The following is a 17093-nucleotide window of genomic DNA, read 5'->3' as shown; positions in this document are numbered from 1 at the left end:
TGTATTGCATTTATTTTCTAATTAAATAAAAACGTTATGCAAAATATATAATTTCTTTTTTGATATATTTTTTTTAATAAAATTTAACTTATTTCTTGCTTTTTAGTTAACTAATTATTACCTTGATGTTACCACCGAAGGTAGGCAGTACATTGAGACCATATTCTTCATGTCTAGTGTAAAATAATATTCCCTACAAAATACAGGTTACCATATCGGCAACCTAAAAAGACCTTAAACCGTCAGCCCACCTTAAAAACATGAAAGAATACAACTATTGGTCTATTTGTACCTATAATATTTAAATAATTATCCTCCAACTCCTAAGCATTAAGTAGTTTTACCTTCTATCATCAGCTCATCAATAATTATGAGATCATGATTAATTCCAGGAGCGAATACTTGAATAACTTAAAAAGTTTGAAAAACGATATACGTGCCTATAAAATTTGAGGGTTGCCCTCGATTTCCCTAGGATCCCATCATCAGATCCTGACTTGGTAACAATGGGACCACCTCAGAAGTGTACCCTATCGAACAAAAAAATAATTTTGAAAATTGGTCCACAAAATTGACGGAGTAATCGGTGAACATACATAGAAAAAAAATACATACAGTCGAATATAACCTCTTCCTTTTTTGAAGTCGATTAAAAATAAATAAAATAGACCTAGCCTAAAGGACTAAAAACCTTTATAGGCTTTTTAGCCTTTCAAGCCTTTTAAATATGCGCCTAGCCTACAAAAAGGCTAAAAGCCTATAGTAATCGGGTGGACAAAAAAAAAGGCTATGAAAAAGGCCTAGCCTAAAGGCCTAAAAGACTTTTTAGGCTTTTTTCCCGCTGTAGCCCCTAATTCATAGGCTAGCCTTAAAAAAAAGCCTAAAAGCCTATAGGCCTCGGGAACACTAACTGTAACTGACACACACTGAACTTCACACGGGAAAAAGCTATGATTAGGAGGATTTTCATTATCATAAGTATGTTCAAATCAATAAGCGCGGAAATAAAGCTTGAGTAAATAGGTTTTTGAGACACATTAATTAGGTAAGTTTAATTTAAGGGTATTTCAAATTATGCCCTGAGCAATTATTAACATTACACCAAAAGCCATGAAACATAATCAATAAGAAAATAACAAACACTACAGTTTACACCAACATTTATTTATAAAACATGACTACAATCACCCTAAACCAAGTGCATTATTATTACTAAATACATTTATTACGTCAGCAAACCACCGAGAAAAATGATTATGTACTTTTTTGTTGATTCAACGCGTGTAAAATAAAATTGATAACTAAATTTTTCTTTCATAAATAACTAATATTAGTCGTAAATGATTTCAGGTAGTCACCGGTGCTTTGCTGAGCGTCCAATACATTTCATTCCTCCTAATTACTGTATTCTTGGAAAATCCATAAAAACGTCTTATTAAATCTATCGTAAATAAATCTTAACTAAAATTGGACCAAAATACACTTCTCATCCTTAAATTAAACTTAATGCAATTACCCCGTATAAAGAAAGATACACTTGTATGAAATGCAAGGGAAACCACGACAGAAATTGACACGACTGGCTCGCCTACCACCACAGTAAATATAATCAAGTGGTTTACTTTCATAAATAAAATGTAATTAACTACCAGACAATACAATAATCATTATTCTGGTATTTTGTATATATTTTAATTAATATGCCATCCGTATATTTCTGTCATGCCGTCTGGTAGGGAATATACAGTCTGTGCATTATAAAGTTTTGTAAAGTGCATTTTATTTGTACCGCAAGGACAAACTGTTGGAACACCAACAACTATTCACATAGATTTATTTATTACGATAATTTATTCGTATTAAAAGCCAAACACGAGATTGTGACGAAAACGTTGTAAAATTTAATTTGAAAAACAACCGTGAATACTGAACGTAAGGTTTGGAATCGCTCGACCACAACACTACAATAAATATCAAACTTAACTATGCAACGAGCTAGTGCACTTTACTCTGATTTTTAATATCGGTCATTAGTTAGATAACTATACTGTAATCGACGAGTTCCTTTATCTATAGTCCTAATATCAGATGACTTAAATTAAAAATCAGAGCTTATTTAAATACACAATATTTATTTTATCCTCACCAAAAATAGGAATGACAAAAGCATCAAGACAATACGCTCAGTCGAGTGACAGTGGGGTTATGTCCACATAGTAAAAAAGAAAGGTTTGGGCTTTGCCTGGTCTGTTTTGTTCACCTATGTTGGTTTATTGAAAGATATCTAACACCAAATTTAATAAACATGACAATAAAATGCATTATCGTTAATTTATCCATAATTTCGTCATGAAGCTGTACAGTTTAAACCAATAAAATGATTTTAAAGTTACGTAATGATATTTTTGTTTTGGCCCTAGACAGTAATAATACTTTGGCGTTAGTCGGCGTGCTGCCGTGCTTCTTAAAGCAACTCACAGTGGGTAGATAATGTCAAAAGTGAAATTTCTCTAAAGTCCGGTCGCAGAGCAGATAGAATTTCATCCAATGACCCCAAGCTACCCATCCTTATCGCTCGCGAGTAATTATACTATTGCTGTCGCGCTCACACACTCACTGCGGCCGCCCGACGCACAACCGCGCGGGACATTGGACGAAATTCTATCTGCTCGGCGACCGGACTTTAACAAAAATTGTCATAATTTCATTCATCTACCCACCGCATTCATAGAAGCTCGGTGGCACCATAGACAAAATTGTCACAAGTCATCGGCACGTTTATTAAACACGAGCGAGATATGAAGGGTGGTCATCGTTGCGGGAGCCTGCAACGGCGGCGTCAGCGGACGCCGAAGTTGAGAGTGGAGTGGTTTTGAGGTTATCTGAAAGAAAAGACAGAATTTAAGTAAGAAAAATTGAAGTTACGTCAAGATGAGCCTAGAGTAGGGTATCAGAGCTCTAGGTACGAGGGGGGCGGGCAAAAGAAATCCTTTGGCATACTCCCTTTACCTAATCTGTGTGTTGCCACGACTTTAAGTGTGAGTCACCGAAAACATGCAGAAGGTAGTTTCTTTTAGCGAAAGGCTCCCGGCGAACTCGGTAAGCCTGTCTGCACTGGGGACTTCGCATCTTAATGTCATAACCTTTTCGGAGCCATCGCGGTTCCCAAATCTGCTGTTAAATGCTGCTAAATTTTCCGATGGTGCTCTATGGGTGACGCTCCTAGACGTTCAGAGGTGCAACCGTTTGAAATTATGATGACTCACAGAGCGGGGCGTGCTCAAATGTCACTGCGCGGCGGCGTCGCCTTGTTGCTTGATTGAATGATCGTGCTCTTTAGCGCCCTTCAGATGAAGCTTACGTTCAAAAGTGGACATAGATTGCAATGGTTACATTGCACTGGCGCGCGGCGGTGCGGGCAGCGAGGGCTCCATGTATTGTGCTGTGTGTGGGGACATTCACTGAGCAGCGGCTTCAAGCGGCGGCGCCATGCGGCAGACTAACGTGACCGCAGCAGCGATGGCAGACCGCAGCGGCGCGGGCAGCGACTGGCGCGCGGCGGTGCGGTCGGCGAGCTGTGTGTACTGTAGTACTGTGTGTACTGTAGTACTGTGTGTACTGTAGTACTGTGTGTATAGGGACACTCACTGAGCAGCGGCTTCAAGCGGCGGCGCCATGCGGCAGACCAACGTGACCGCAGCAGCGATAGCGGACCGCAGCGGCGCGGGCAGCGACTGGCGCGCGGCGGTGCGGTCGGCGAGCTGTGTGTACTGTAGTACTGTGTGTACTGTAGTACTGTGTGTACTGTAGTACTGTGTGTATAGGGACACTCACTGAGCAGCGGCTTCAAGCGGCGGCGCCATGCGGCAGACCAACGTGACCGCAGCAGCGATAGCGGACCGCAGCGGCGCGGGCAGCGACTGGCGCGCGGCGGTGCGGTCGGCGAGCTGTGTGTACTGTAGTACTGTGTGTACTGTAGTACTGTGTGTACTGTAGTACTGTGTGTATAGGGACACTCACTGAGCAGCGGCTTCAAGCGGCGGCGCCATGCGGCAGACCAACGTGACCGCAGCAGCGATAGCGGACCGCAGCGGCGCGGGCAGCGACTGGCGCGCGGCGGTGCGGTCGGCGAGCTGTGTGTACTGTAGTACTGTGTGTACTGTAGTACTGTGTGTACTGTAGTACTGTGTGTATAGGGACACTCACTGAGCAGCGGCTTCAAGCGGCGGCGCCATGCGGCAGACCAACGTGACCGCAGCAGCGATAGCGGACCGCAGCGGCGCGGGCAGCGACTGGCGCGCGGCGGTGCGGTCGGCGAGCTGTGTGTACTGTAGTACTGTGTGTACTGTAGTACTGTGTGTACTGTAGTACTGTGTGTATAGGGACACTCACTGAGCAGCGGCTTCAAGCGGCGGCGCCATGCGGCAGACCAACGTGACCGCAGCAGCGATAGCGGACCGCAGCGGCGCGGGCAGCGACTGGCGCGCGGCGGTGCGGTCGGCGAGCTGTGTGTACTGTAGTACTGTGTGTACTGTAGTACTGTGTGTACTGTAGTACTGTGTGTACTGTAGTACTGTGTGTATAGGGACACTCACTGAGCAGCGGCTTCAAGCGGCGGCGCCATGCGGCAGACCAACGTGACCGCAGCAGCGATAGCGGACCGCAGCGGCGCGGGCAGCGACTGGCGCGCGGCGGTGCGGTCGGCGAGCGCTCGCAACTCGTGGAAGGTGTTGCGCGTGTATGGGTTGCGACGGGACGCATAGCGCCACGTCACGAAGTAGTAGTACACGAACGGCGTCAGCAGGCTGCAGTACGCGCTGCGAACATATTGGAATGGACGTCAACAACTTATTTCACATGTGATGCAATCAAAATCCATAATTTGCTGGTTCATATCCGGCTCGAAGGACCAATGCCATATAACATTGAGTGTTAAAAATGTTTTTGTTATATTCCACAAAGGTAATGCTTAAATGTTCTGAGTGAACTTACCAATCGCAGAATGAGCTAGAACGTGGATAGCACAAGACCGGTCTTGGATGCGTCTTTCCGTTCTATACATGGCCAGAACGCACCCATAGGAAACTGCTCGTGTATATTTCGGAGTGCCTGTTTGTAAATCTGTGACTCCAAACTATACACGAATTTTGCGTACTGATCGTGTATAGTTTGGAGGAGCTTAGTAAAAAAAGTCATCTCCAAACTATACTCGATTAGTTTCTACTACACCACTTACACTTGACTAGAGTGTGTTTAGTTGATATTGATTTAGTAAAATTCAGTAAAATATGGAACTATATTTAAAATTACATTTATTTGATATTATTACATAAAATATTATTATTTTACTGAATCTATAATAAATCTAGATTTTTAAAACTATTGTAAGTGGTTTTTTGAAATTAAATTGATTAGGTAGATTTCAAATTAAATAACAATTTAATTAATATGAGAGAGAGTGAGAGAAGAAAGTTCAACGCGCATTAAATACAATATTATGCGAGACTTTAAATGCTAGGTTTGTATTGTAGGCCGTTTGGTATAGTGGTTCGAAGTGGTAGCGGGTTCGATTCCCGCACAGTACAAATATTTGTGTGCATGAACATATTTGTTTGTATTGGACTGGGTGTTTTCTATGTATAATAAGTATGTATTTACAAAAAAAAGTATTTAATTATGTTTATATCCGTTGTCTAGTACCCATAGTACAAGCTTTGCTTAGTTTGGGACTAGAAGCGCAGTGTAAAATGTCTAAGGATATTTATTTATTATTTATTTTATTTATTAACTTTTATCTCAAGAACAAAATCATTTTGACATATTTCCATACCTACAATTGGTGAAATATCAGCCCCAAAACAAATATCTTTTCTATGGCAGAATAAGAAACACCAAAAAATCCTTTATCAAAACAATGACACGTTTCGTAAGATGATTCAATGTTTAAAGTAGACACGCAGATATGAATTAATCTATCTATATAAATAAAAATGAATTGATGTTCGTTAGTCTGATTAAAACTCGAGAACGGCTGGGCCGATTGAGCTGATTTTGGTTTTAAAATGTTTGTCGTAGTCCAGGGTAGGTCTAAACGGTGAGCAAATACGCGCGCGATATTGTTTTTCTGTAACAGAGAAAATTCCACGCGAGCGAAGCCGCGGGCGGAAAGCTAGTAAGTATGTAATAGAAAGAGAGGTCAATAAGTCAAAATGACTAGCATGCAACTACTCGCGTATAAATTGTAATCACGCACTTATTACAATACATACATGATTAGTCCGTATGCGTACTGGCGATGTATATTTTGGAGGAAGATAATTGACCTAAGTCACTACAAAGTATACGCGAGCAGTACGCAGCGTATGCGTACTGGTCGTGTATAGTTTGGAGGAGCTTAGTAAAAAAAGTCATATCCAAACTATACTCGATTAGTTTCACACCCTTGCGTTCTGGCTATGTATAGAATGGAAAGACGCGTCTTGGATATCCTTGGGACCTTTGTCCAGCGGTGGACTTTTCCGACCGTGGTATTATTTGAGGTTTGCTTTTGTAGCAGTGGACGCCTTTTAAAACGAACACAAGCGATATAAATCGTTTCATCCACGAAGACGCGCCCCACCAATTTTTGGTCTCGGTCGCGTGGGGTGCGGGAAGTTTGATCCGAGCAATCCGAGCGTCATTATTGTAGTGTGCGTGTGCTCATGGATAATTTAGCGTGTACCGATGACACTCAAACATTAGGGGAAGAATGGTGGAGAGCGTCTTCGTGGATGAAACGGTGTATAGTATACTCACAACAGCGCCATGAGCACGACGACGGGGAACAGCACGATCTCGGCGAGCGCGGCGGCGCGCAGGATGTTGCGCGACTGGAACTCCACCAGCGAGATCAGCAGGCGCGCCACCCACATCGAGTTCTGGCCGAGCGTCTGCAAGCGACAGAACGTTTTTTAAGTTTTTATTTTTAATAAAGGAATTATTATGACTGACTAAAAGACCGCACGATGTTGGCCGATTGTGCTCCTGGACCTGATGATGACGATAAAAGAAATATATTTTACGCCGTTTTGCATACGGTTTTTAATTGGTCAGTTTATAATAATTAGTAGCTTTATTTCAGTCGAGATTAGGAAAAGTTGTGGCTCAGTTGGTACACTTCCTGTCTCGTGCGGTTACGGTGATAGTCACCCAACTGACAAGTGCGGAAACCACGCAAATTACAACTAATTAATTACATATTACGTAACTAATTGTTGCCCGCGACTTAGTTTGATGAACACGAATTATATTCATAAGCATCCCTAATTTAGACGTATAGAGCGATGCTAGTTTATTATGTGAAAGTTAGAAAAAATAAATTGACCCCAAAATATAAGGCTATGCTCGCATGGGTGACTTTTTGTTATCGTGACAGTATATCATTCTCTTTTACACTTTTTTATAGAGAAAAAGAGAGACAACGTACATAGTACTTATTTTCATCTATGAGACATACTATCACAGTGACAAAAATCACAAGAGCGCGCGCGCCGCGCCTAAATATGTAGATTTAGTTAGTTAAATGTTAACTAAACTACTAACTAACTAAAGCGTCGAGATACCATACATATTGTGTAAGAATGGCGGTATAATTGCACGCTACTGTTATGCCATGGCGTTATTACACAGCTAGATTGCTGTAATTATCTGTTCTGTGACGGTTGCAATTTAACTGTGCGTGTAATTTAATTGCTATATTTAGCCTGTATTTTATTGTAACTAGTCCAGCGGTCGGCGAGGAACAAAACTACAGAATCTCCACAATACCTACTCTTGTGGTTGCTCAAACTACATTACTTTAGTTAGTCTGCGTAAATCTACGCTGAAGAGGCATAAGCGACTCTGAGTGGCTTTTGCCATTTAAACGGTTTAGGACATAATCTAAAGTTTAGAAATTGGTTCCCAAACTTATTTAAGACGCGCCCCCTTTCGACCTTACAAAAATTCCGCGCCCCCCTCCTCCAGTCAAGATTATTTATTGGTCGTATAGAGCAGTCTGGAATGCATTCTCTCAGCGGTCGCAGGTTTTTTATACTTAAGTACACAGATAGCCCGCGCCCCCTTTAAAGGTCTTTGCGCCTCCCCTGGGGGGCGCGCCCCCCCACTTTGGGAACCAATGGTTAGATTATGTGTTCAGTCGTTTTTCTTAAATAAACAAAATCTGCATACTTACATCAAGAATGGTGAGCGAGTAGGAAGCGGCGTGCAAGAGCGCGAACAGGAAAATGGGCGTCAGGATCACTGCGACGAGTCAAGGAATCATAGTGTTCAAAATAATATAACGCAGGGGTTTTAGAGGTAGCCATCTTTTGAGATGGAACTGCTAAGACACAAAATAAAAAAGGTTCATAAAGAGCCACCAAAAGCATCGTTTTAATTCGACGACCTCGGTGATAGTGGAGTGGATTTTTCAAGGCGAGAGTGAATAGGCACTTACAGGGCAGATATGTACCATCATAGACTGCATCTTGCGGTCAAATACCTGCCTTGTTATGCATAAAAAAAGTATTTATGGAGTCTTGTTCTGAGGAAATTTTACTTATTTATGGGATTTTAATAATAAAGCACCAAATTAATTTTCCATCCGAAACCGAATCTAAGACCCGGGGGTCTAAGATGCGGGGAGCCGGTAAAAACCACTTGTATAGAGGGTACCACCTATGTATGATAGTATGATGATGGTATGGTATGACCTAGTTAACGATTGGTCGTCGTTGGATACAAGTAAAACTCGTGTTGTAGTATACCGATAATAATCAATTCTTCATAACCAAGCAGGTCAGTAGGTAGGTCAGAATACAAACATTATTGACGCGCACCACAACTACCTACAACGTAAGCAACCTTGAGTTTGTGTAAATTATCCGAATATGGATTCCTAAGATACTAATGGAAACATGATTGTAATATTTACCAATGTATTTATTGTCTAACTAGCTTCATAATGTTTTAAACTGTCATGGTCAATGAATTATTATTCTAATGAATTACGACTGGATACTGCAGAACTAACATTTTCACGATTGCGCTCGCATTCATTCGATTCTACTAATATTATAAATGCGAAAGTTTGTATGGATGTCTGGATGTTTGTTACTCTTTCACGCAAAAACTACTAGACGGATTTTGATGACACTTTACAGTATTATTGTTTTTATAACCCAGAGTAGCATATAGGCTATAACTTATGACGATCTGTGACAAACTAAATTTCACGCGGGTGAAGCCGCGAGTAAAAGCTAGTAAAAAATAAACACGCTTTTAATTTGGCTCAGTATTAAAAATAATACTTGCCGCGACCTCTTTCATACCGGAAAATTTTGCTTTAAATAAACAAGTTCAAGCAATAAACAGTAAACACGAAGTAAAAAAATATACAACTGGCGGCTGGCGCAAATGAAATGAAGTTGTAGTTTTACATCATCTTTCTGTTGTAAAGTACGGATTCTTAACAGATCCCTTTCCAAATAGGGATAGTTTCTGGGGTCCTTATCAGACAGGGAGATATTAATCTATCTAAAGATTATAGAAATTCAGACAGTAGTCAGTCACTGCAAAAAGGTCAAAAACCTTCACTGTTATAATTGGAGGCAATAACCAAGCTCAAGGTGAAATCAAAATCAAAATTATCTTTATTTGTTTAGACTAATTAAATTAGTTCTTGCAAATCGTCAAATGCTCTTAAGGAGCCTATACATGTCTCATTCTATTTTTGCCCTACCAGCGCTTCGAGACAAACATTTGGCAAGTGCTGAGAAGAAGCGCCGCAACAAACTCAGTCACCACTGTCTGGTCAAGGGCTTAGCATACGCCCCTGCGAATCACAAAATCAAATCATTGTCACTCAACCGCAATGACGTCATTTATTTTGATGTGAAGATAAAATTAAAATATGTCCCATGATGCCGGTAAATTCAACATTTACCTAGTTGCCAGCGTAACAATATCGAGGAAAACTTTAAAATATTCATCATAATGTCAAAATCACTGACAAAAACATTAATCTCCACACGTCAGAAGAAGTAATTGTTAAAATTTAACAGTTAAATGGTGAACTTTGTAGTCTCATTTTTTATAAAGATATTTCAAGTACATATAGACTAGCTTTCCGCCCGCGGCTTCGCCCGCGTGAAATTTTGTCTATGACGGAAAAACGTTATCGCGCGCGTCCCTGTTTCAAAAACCGGGGTAAAAACTATCCTATGTCCTTTCCCGAGACTCAAACTCTCTATGCCAAAATTCATCAAAATTCGGTGGTTCAGTGGTTTAGACGTGAAAGCGACAGACACATTTTCGCATTTATAATATTAGTATAGATAACAACACATCATGCTATGCACCACGGCAGCATGTCGGGTTGTGACAGGTGCTATTTTGGCACGAAATTGTATAATCTGATACCTGCTAATTGTACAGATGCTAGCATGTCAAGGTACTTACTACAGCATCTTACTTGTACATATGTAAATCAAAACTATGCGATTTTCTACTTTAAAATTCTTGCGTAAACTGCGTGAAGCATGTATTTCCAATTATCTTGTTTTTGTTTTCAAGTCGTAAACATGTGTCAATTGAACAATAAAAGTTAATTACCTATTTATGCTCTCAATGTGTTGTCAATTTAACGAGGAGATTCAAGGTTAGCGTATTGCAAACACTTGCAATGCACAATTACAATCCTTGGCCACACTAATGCCATGAGATACCTATATAAGATGTAGTAAAGTAAATGTCGAAAGTATCTACTGTTGGGACGTCCACCCACAAGGTGGACCGACGACCTTATAAAGGTAGCAGGAAGGCGCTGGATGCAGGCAGCTACCGACCGTGCGATGTGGAAGTCATTGGGGAAGGCCTATGTTCAGCAGTGGATGTCCTATGGCTGAAATGATGATGATAATATCTACTGTTAACAAACATCAAATTATACAATTTTGTTTCAAAATCGCACCTTATAACCACTATTAGGAAGGGCAGGAAATGCCCTATGACTAAGGCATTAAGTTCGCCTAATGTACCAATATAGCATTCAAGTTCAAATAAATAAGTAAAGAAAGCCGAAAACTTCGTTGTAAGTGGGCTTCCAATATTTTTTCTGTGATTCAGTGGAGAAATTATTATTATAGTATTGTAAAGGATACACAAGTTAGGCGCCACGTTCATGAATATGAGCGAGTAGAAGAGGTAGTGAGCGGAGTCCTCCAGGAAGAACCGCGCCAGGAATTCCCGGGAGAGGGAGATTTCGCGCGCCGGGATCCGCTGGTGCAGGCGGAGCGCCGACGTCGCCGCGTTGCCGAGGAGCGCCTTGTAGAAGGCCGACACTGGGCTGGGGGCAAAGGTTGTGGTTTAAAATACAATTCAAGAAAAAAATACCCAATAATATTTCAGCCAAATACAATAGTTAGCTGACACCCATATTCAAACATTACTATGCGGTTCACAGTGCGCGTGGAGACACAGGCAGGGTGACACACGAACTAATCCCAGAGCTCTAATACTGGTGAAGTAGGCAGTCTCAATTCCACACATTGAACAAAAATAAACACTTTTACACATAACAATGTGGGTAGACCCAATTAACAAATTGGGTCTTCAGATTAGTTGACATTAAATCATGCAACTTTCTTGCATTCACTTTTTCATTTTCATTCATTAGCCCATCTATGGCTATCATTAAAGACTAAAAGAAGACTCACTGTCTGTGTAAATTAATTTCAAAGTGTAACCTTAAGATTAGTTAGTACTAAAATTACATTTTAATTTGTTACAAAACTTATTATTTTGCAACAGTATAATAAGTTTTTAAGCTAAGTAATTATAAATCTAAAGTACATATTACTTAAACTTTGTAAATCATAATTTAACTTTCCAATATTTTTACAATTTGTGCTGGATGGATACAAAAGCATTGTTAAATTTCAATATATTTTTTTATGCATAACAAGGCAGGCATTTGACCACAATGAGGATCATTTCGATTTTTAGCTGTGAATGCAGATTTATAGGGCTAAGAAATCCTTAATACACAGTCCAAAAATTTTTGTTCTACGACAAAAATTGACGAAGTTATGGCCAAATTACTAAAAAAGTTCACTGACCGCCCGGCGTGGGGACGATGACGTCACTATATCCGATCCGAACGCTGCCGGCGTACTGCGTGGATAGAAAATATTTTTTTCTAGCCAAACTATCAGTTTTAGAGAAAAACTTGTAATGACATTTATTCATCAGAATAAAGTAAGCTATCGATAGGTAATTTTTAAAAATAGAAATTGTGAAAAATAACGCAAAAAATCCATACGCTCATACGATTCAATGGAACGCAGAGACGCGATTGGGGTCTCCGCGGTGGTATATTTGGCGATTTATTCAAATAAAGTGTTCATAAGTGTTGTTAGAGTCATATCTTCTTCCAAGTAAAATATAAAAATGTATAAGTATTAATTTATTTACTTCTAACAATAAGGTATAGCTGAGGCAGATACACTCTGCCTACAAGATATTGCTATGAAGATCATTTCGATGTACACGCAATACCTACCTGTTATTTAGTTTTTCTGAGTTAAACCTACGTACCTACCTATCTATTCGCCGTTCCCATGGGCGGGCCAGCTGCTGCAGGAAAGGACAGCTGCTCCCTCCTGGAAATCTATTTAATCTTAGCCTAGATGCTGGGTATGACTCCCCCGCCCCCCTCCTCTCCCCAGGTCATAAGCTGGGCATGACTTCCCCCTCGGCCAGAAGTTGGGTATGATTTACCCCCCCCCCCTCCCCCCAGGCCCGAAACTGGGTATGACTTGACCCCTCCTCCTCCCCCCAGGCCATAAGCATAAGCTAGATGACTCCCCTTCGGCCAGAAGCTGGGTATGACACCCCCCCCCCCCCCATGCCAGAAATGCCAGAAACTGGGTTTGACTTGACCCCCCCCCCAGGCCAGAAGCTGGGTAAGGCTAGCCCCTCCCCCCAGCCCATAAGCATAAGCTGGGTATCACTCCCCCTCGGCCAGAAGCTGGGTATTACATACCCCCTCCCACCAGGCCAGAAACTGGGTATGACTTGACCCCCCCCCCAGGCCAGAAACTGGGTATTAGCATCATATTAAATGTATTATTATGTTCAATACAAACAATCATTAAGTTACACTCACCCCAACCGCGTCTCCTCATTGCATCGAATCCAATGAAAATGTGGTTTTTGGACATCGCGATACTTATTTTTCACAATTTTTATTTTTAAAAATTACTGGTCGATAGGTTAATTTATTTTGATGAATAAATGTTATTAAAAGTTTTTTTCTAAAACTGATAGTTTAGCTGGAAAAAAATATTTTCCATCCCAATAGTACGCCGGTTGCGCTCGATTCGGATATAATGACGTCACGCGGCCCTGCGTACGTTGACTTTTAGCGGCAAAAACGGCCTATGTTTATTACTTAATATCTTCGTAAGTAATGGTCCGATTTGGATAATTCAAGAAGATATATCTTTCTTATGTCTTAAAGATTAACGTACATACTAGTTTTATTGAATTTTCTACAACAGTACTGATCCTCATTGCACCTGGTGTTAAGTGGTGTACATTTACAACTAGACAGTAATACAAAGCATGTCTTTAAGCTGAAGCAATGTAAAATATACTTACTTATTGAATAAAGGTAAGACATATCCTATTGTGCACAAGACAGTGAGCAGCCGGATGCCCCACAGGGCCACGTCAATCTTGTTGGCGGCCACGTGGGCCTTCAGCGCTGGGATGCCCTTCGGGGGACCCGTGTCTCCTGCTTGTGGGTTTTGGTCTGCCATTTTCTGCAAACAACAATCTGAATGAGGAATGTGAAAGTTTTACTTACGTTAAAAGTTATGTTAAAAGTAAAAGCATTTTGTTTTAAAAGATGTCAAAATTGAATTTAAAGTTTATTTGATTTATTATTTTATTTATGAGTGGTTTTGTGCATTACATTGTGCTACGATAACTAGAAAATACTTGTGCCTGACTGTATCTGATCAAAATAATATGGCAAGTATAAAAACTTTATATTTTCCTAAATGTACAACATTAGAGTTGTACTTCCATGAAAATTAAATGAACACTTTATCAACAGCAAAGATTGACTCTTATCTTAATGATAATAAAACAGATAAGAGGTCAAATTATGCCATGACTGGTTCTGAACATGTTACTGGAATTAAACAATAGTTTTTACGTATAATAACAACCACACAGCGCCGACGTAAATTAAGAAGCGAGAGAAATTGATCGAGTAGAAAGTTACGAATATCTTTAGCCAAATAAGTAGATTATTGGGTCATACAAAAAATACTAAAGTACCGTTACTAGCTTGATATAAAAATCTTTATATGACATCAATATCATCAACAATTAGCATAATATGAAAATCAAGGACTTCGCTAGAAGGAAAACCTGTTTCTATGTTTAATTATACGCTGTAAAACTACGAATAAGTATCGCTGCAACTTGTGAGCGTGTCTCTTAAAAAAATCTTAGAATACTGCATATCACTTAAAGAACATGGATAACTTACATTCAATTCTATCTATTAATCACGTTAATTACAATTAAAACCAATTATATTGCACGAAATAAGAACTCAACGCAATAAAATCGAACATGCATGATTTGCCAAATAAAAATGACTGACTTTGACAGATAGATTCACGGAGTTGCCAGTTCTATAGCCACGTAGAGAAGCGTATGTTTTATTCACCCCAGTTATAGCCGTTGCATTACTTGCCTTAATTCTGCGTTTCGTTATGTTAATTGAAAACAATTTTTGTCAGAGAATCTCAACTCAATCAATCTAACACTTGCCGTTTCGTTACATTTTATTCGCGGTGACATTTAAAAGTTTTAGGTTATGTGTGAAATTGAAAATGATAAAAAAATTATTTATCAATAAATATGCCCATTACTACAAATTCTATGAATTCCATAGGAATTTTAGTGCAATTGCTAATGTATTGGATAAATTTAACATCGGGGACACTACTGAAATTAAGGTTATTTCAGTTAAATTATTCTATTGATTATTTTTGCATTTTTTTACATTATTTAAATTATCTAACAATTCAAACATTTATTTCAGGGTTGGGTAAGAAATTTACGAGTCCAAAAGGAACTCGTATTTGCCGATATTAGCGATGGTACTTGTGCAAAAAAATTACAAACAGTCATACCAAAACATCTCAAAACCGATGCGTTAACTTACGGTAGCTCCGTTCATGTCACGGGTACTTTGTCCAAGAGTCCCAAGGGACAGCTCGAGCTGGTCGCCGAGAGCGTGCGTGTCCTAGGCAGCTGTGTGGTCTTGGACGGCTATCCATTCAACCCCCGGACTACGCATCCTCCAGAGTACATCCGCCAATACCTACACCTACGATCCAGAACGAACTATATTTCGGCGATACTGAGAGTAAGACATGCCGTCTCCAAGCACATAAATGAGTTTTTTGCTTCTAGAAACTATATACACATTCACACCCCAATACTGACATCAAATGACTGTGAAGGGGCCGGTGAAGTCTTCAAAGTGCAGCCTGATAACGATGAGACTGTCAAGGCTATGATGCAGGAGGGAAGAGATAGAGACTCCGTGTACTTTGGCTCGAAGACCTTTTTAACGGTATCTGGCCAGCTTCATTTGGAAGCAGTATGCAGAGGAATGGGCAATGTGTACACCCTAGGGCCTACATTTAGAGCTGAGAATTCCAGATCAAGGTTGCATTTATCAGAGTTCTACATGTTAGAAGCAGAGCTAGCTTTCTGTGATAGTCTAAACCAGTTGCAGTTCTGTATAGAGGATTTACTTAAATATGTATTTACAAAAACTAGGGATTCCAATGAAGCAGACTTATTTTTGATTGATAAAGAAAAGGCCAAGGCCCCAAATTGGATTGACAAAGAGTTTGTAACTATGACCTATGATGAGGCAAAGGGAATTCTAAAGAGAAAAGGAATAGCAGACACAGAGGAAGGAATAAACAAAGAACAAGAGCTGGCACTAGTTGATCACTGCAATGGGATACCAGTATTTGTTGTGAGATGGCCTAAAGACATGAAATCATTTTATATGAAAGAATGTGATGATGATAGTTCAAAGGTTAGATGGCTTCCTCCTAATACACACTGCAGTCCAGATGGCTGCATGGAAGTAATGTCCTTATTCATTGTTCTATTCTTTTCTTTACAGGTGGATGCTCTGGATCTGTTAGCCCCAATCACTGGGGAAATAGTAGGAGGCAGTCTCAGGGAAGACAACTATGACAAGCTAAGGTTAAAACTACCCTCAGAAAAGCTCAATTGGTACCTGGAACTTCGAAAATTCGGCAACATACCTACAGGGGGCTTTGGACTGGGCCTGGAGAGACTACTGCAAGTGATGTGCGGAGTTCCTAACATCAAGGATACTTTGCCATTCCCTCGGTGGCCACATAACTGTGACATGTAAATAGTATTCAGTAGATTTAAAATTATTGTTGTACAGATATAAATCATTAATAAATTATTAATTATTTTGTGTACTTTTAATTGTTCCTACTGCATACAGGCCTTGAGTATAAGTTTTTTTATTGCAGTTAGGCAACTTAGGCATCAGTCTCCTCAACTAGGTACTTTTATTTTTCGTTTCCCTACACACAAGCACGTCGGTTTTAAACCGAAGAGTGCATAGAGTTATTAACCAACTCTATGGAAGAGTGTAACCAGTCTAAAATAGTAATACAGGATTATTATCTTACGCATATACTCGTACGACCTTATTTATATGAGCAAACAAGCTAGAATGCAGATGAGACAGCTACATTCGCATACGTAAGCTCGCAAGAATGTAAATGAATACTGAATTTTATTTTATTGCGTAGTTTAGTTACAGCGCTGAAAGTCACCCCGCCTGTGAAACGTACAAACGCGTTATTCAAGTAGTATTAGCATTAGCGATGCTATAGTTTCTTTTTTGATTAAGTTTACTATTTGGCTATTATTAACATGAATTATTAAAATTTATAGGTCTATGTTGTAGTTTTATTTTCGCTAGCATA

General features: G+C 40.0%; 2 protein-coding genes across 2 annotated transcripts; one reads left to right on the top strand and one right to left on the bottom strand.

The window, feature by feature from the left end:
• Nucleotides 1–1143: 1143 nt before the first annotated feature.
• Nucleotides 1144–14711, bottom strand: LOC135081217 (Krueppel homolog 2). The gene is made up of 7 exons (XM_063975964.1): nt 14582–14711; nt 13681–13844; nt 11181–11365; nt 8213–8280; nt 6796–6929; nt 3649–4817; nt 1144–2882 (listed from the first exon to the last, which is right to left on the bottom strand). The coding sequence occupies exons 2-6, from the start codon at nt 13839–13841 to the stop codon at nt 4592–4594; spliced, it is 774 nt and encodes a 257-aa protein (XP_063832034.1). The 5' UTR covers nt 13842–13844; nt 14582–14711; the 3' UTR covers nt 1144–2882; nt 3649–4591.
• Nucleotides 14712–14889: 178 nt separating this feature from the next.
• Nucleotides 14890–16557, top strand: LOC135081327 (asparaginyl-tRNA synthetase). Its single transcript, XM_063976046.1, has 3 exons — nt 14890–15056; nt 15143–16156; nt 16247–16557. Exons 1-3 carry the CDS (start codon nt 14931–14933, stop codon nt 16502–16504), a joined length of 1398 nt encoding a protein of 465 aa, XP_063832116.1. The 5' UTR covers nt 14890–14930; the 3' UTR covers nt 16505–16557.
• The last annotated feature ends 536 nt before the right edge of the window (nt 16558–17093 follow it).

This window comes from Ostrinia nubilalis, chromosome 19 (genome assembly GCF_963855985.1).
Source record: "Ostrinia nubilalis chromosome 19, ilOstNubi1.1, whole genome shotgun sequence".
Classification (NCBI taxonomy): Eukaryota; Metazoa; Arthropoda; class Insecta; order Lepidoptera; family Crambidae; genus Ostrinia; species Ostrinia nubilalis.
The sequence above is the reverse complement of the archived record's forward strand: the minus strand, read 5'-3'. Positions and strand labels throughout refer to the sequence as shown.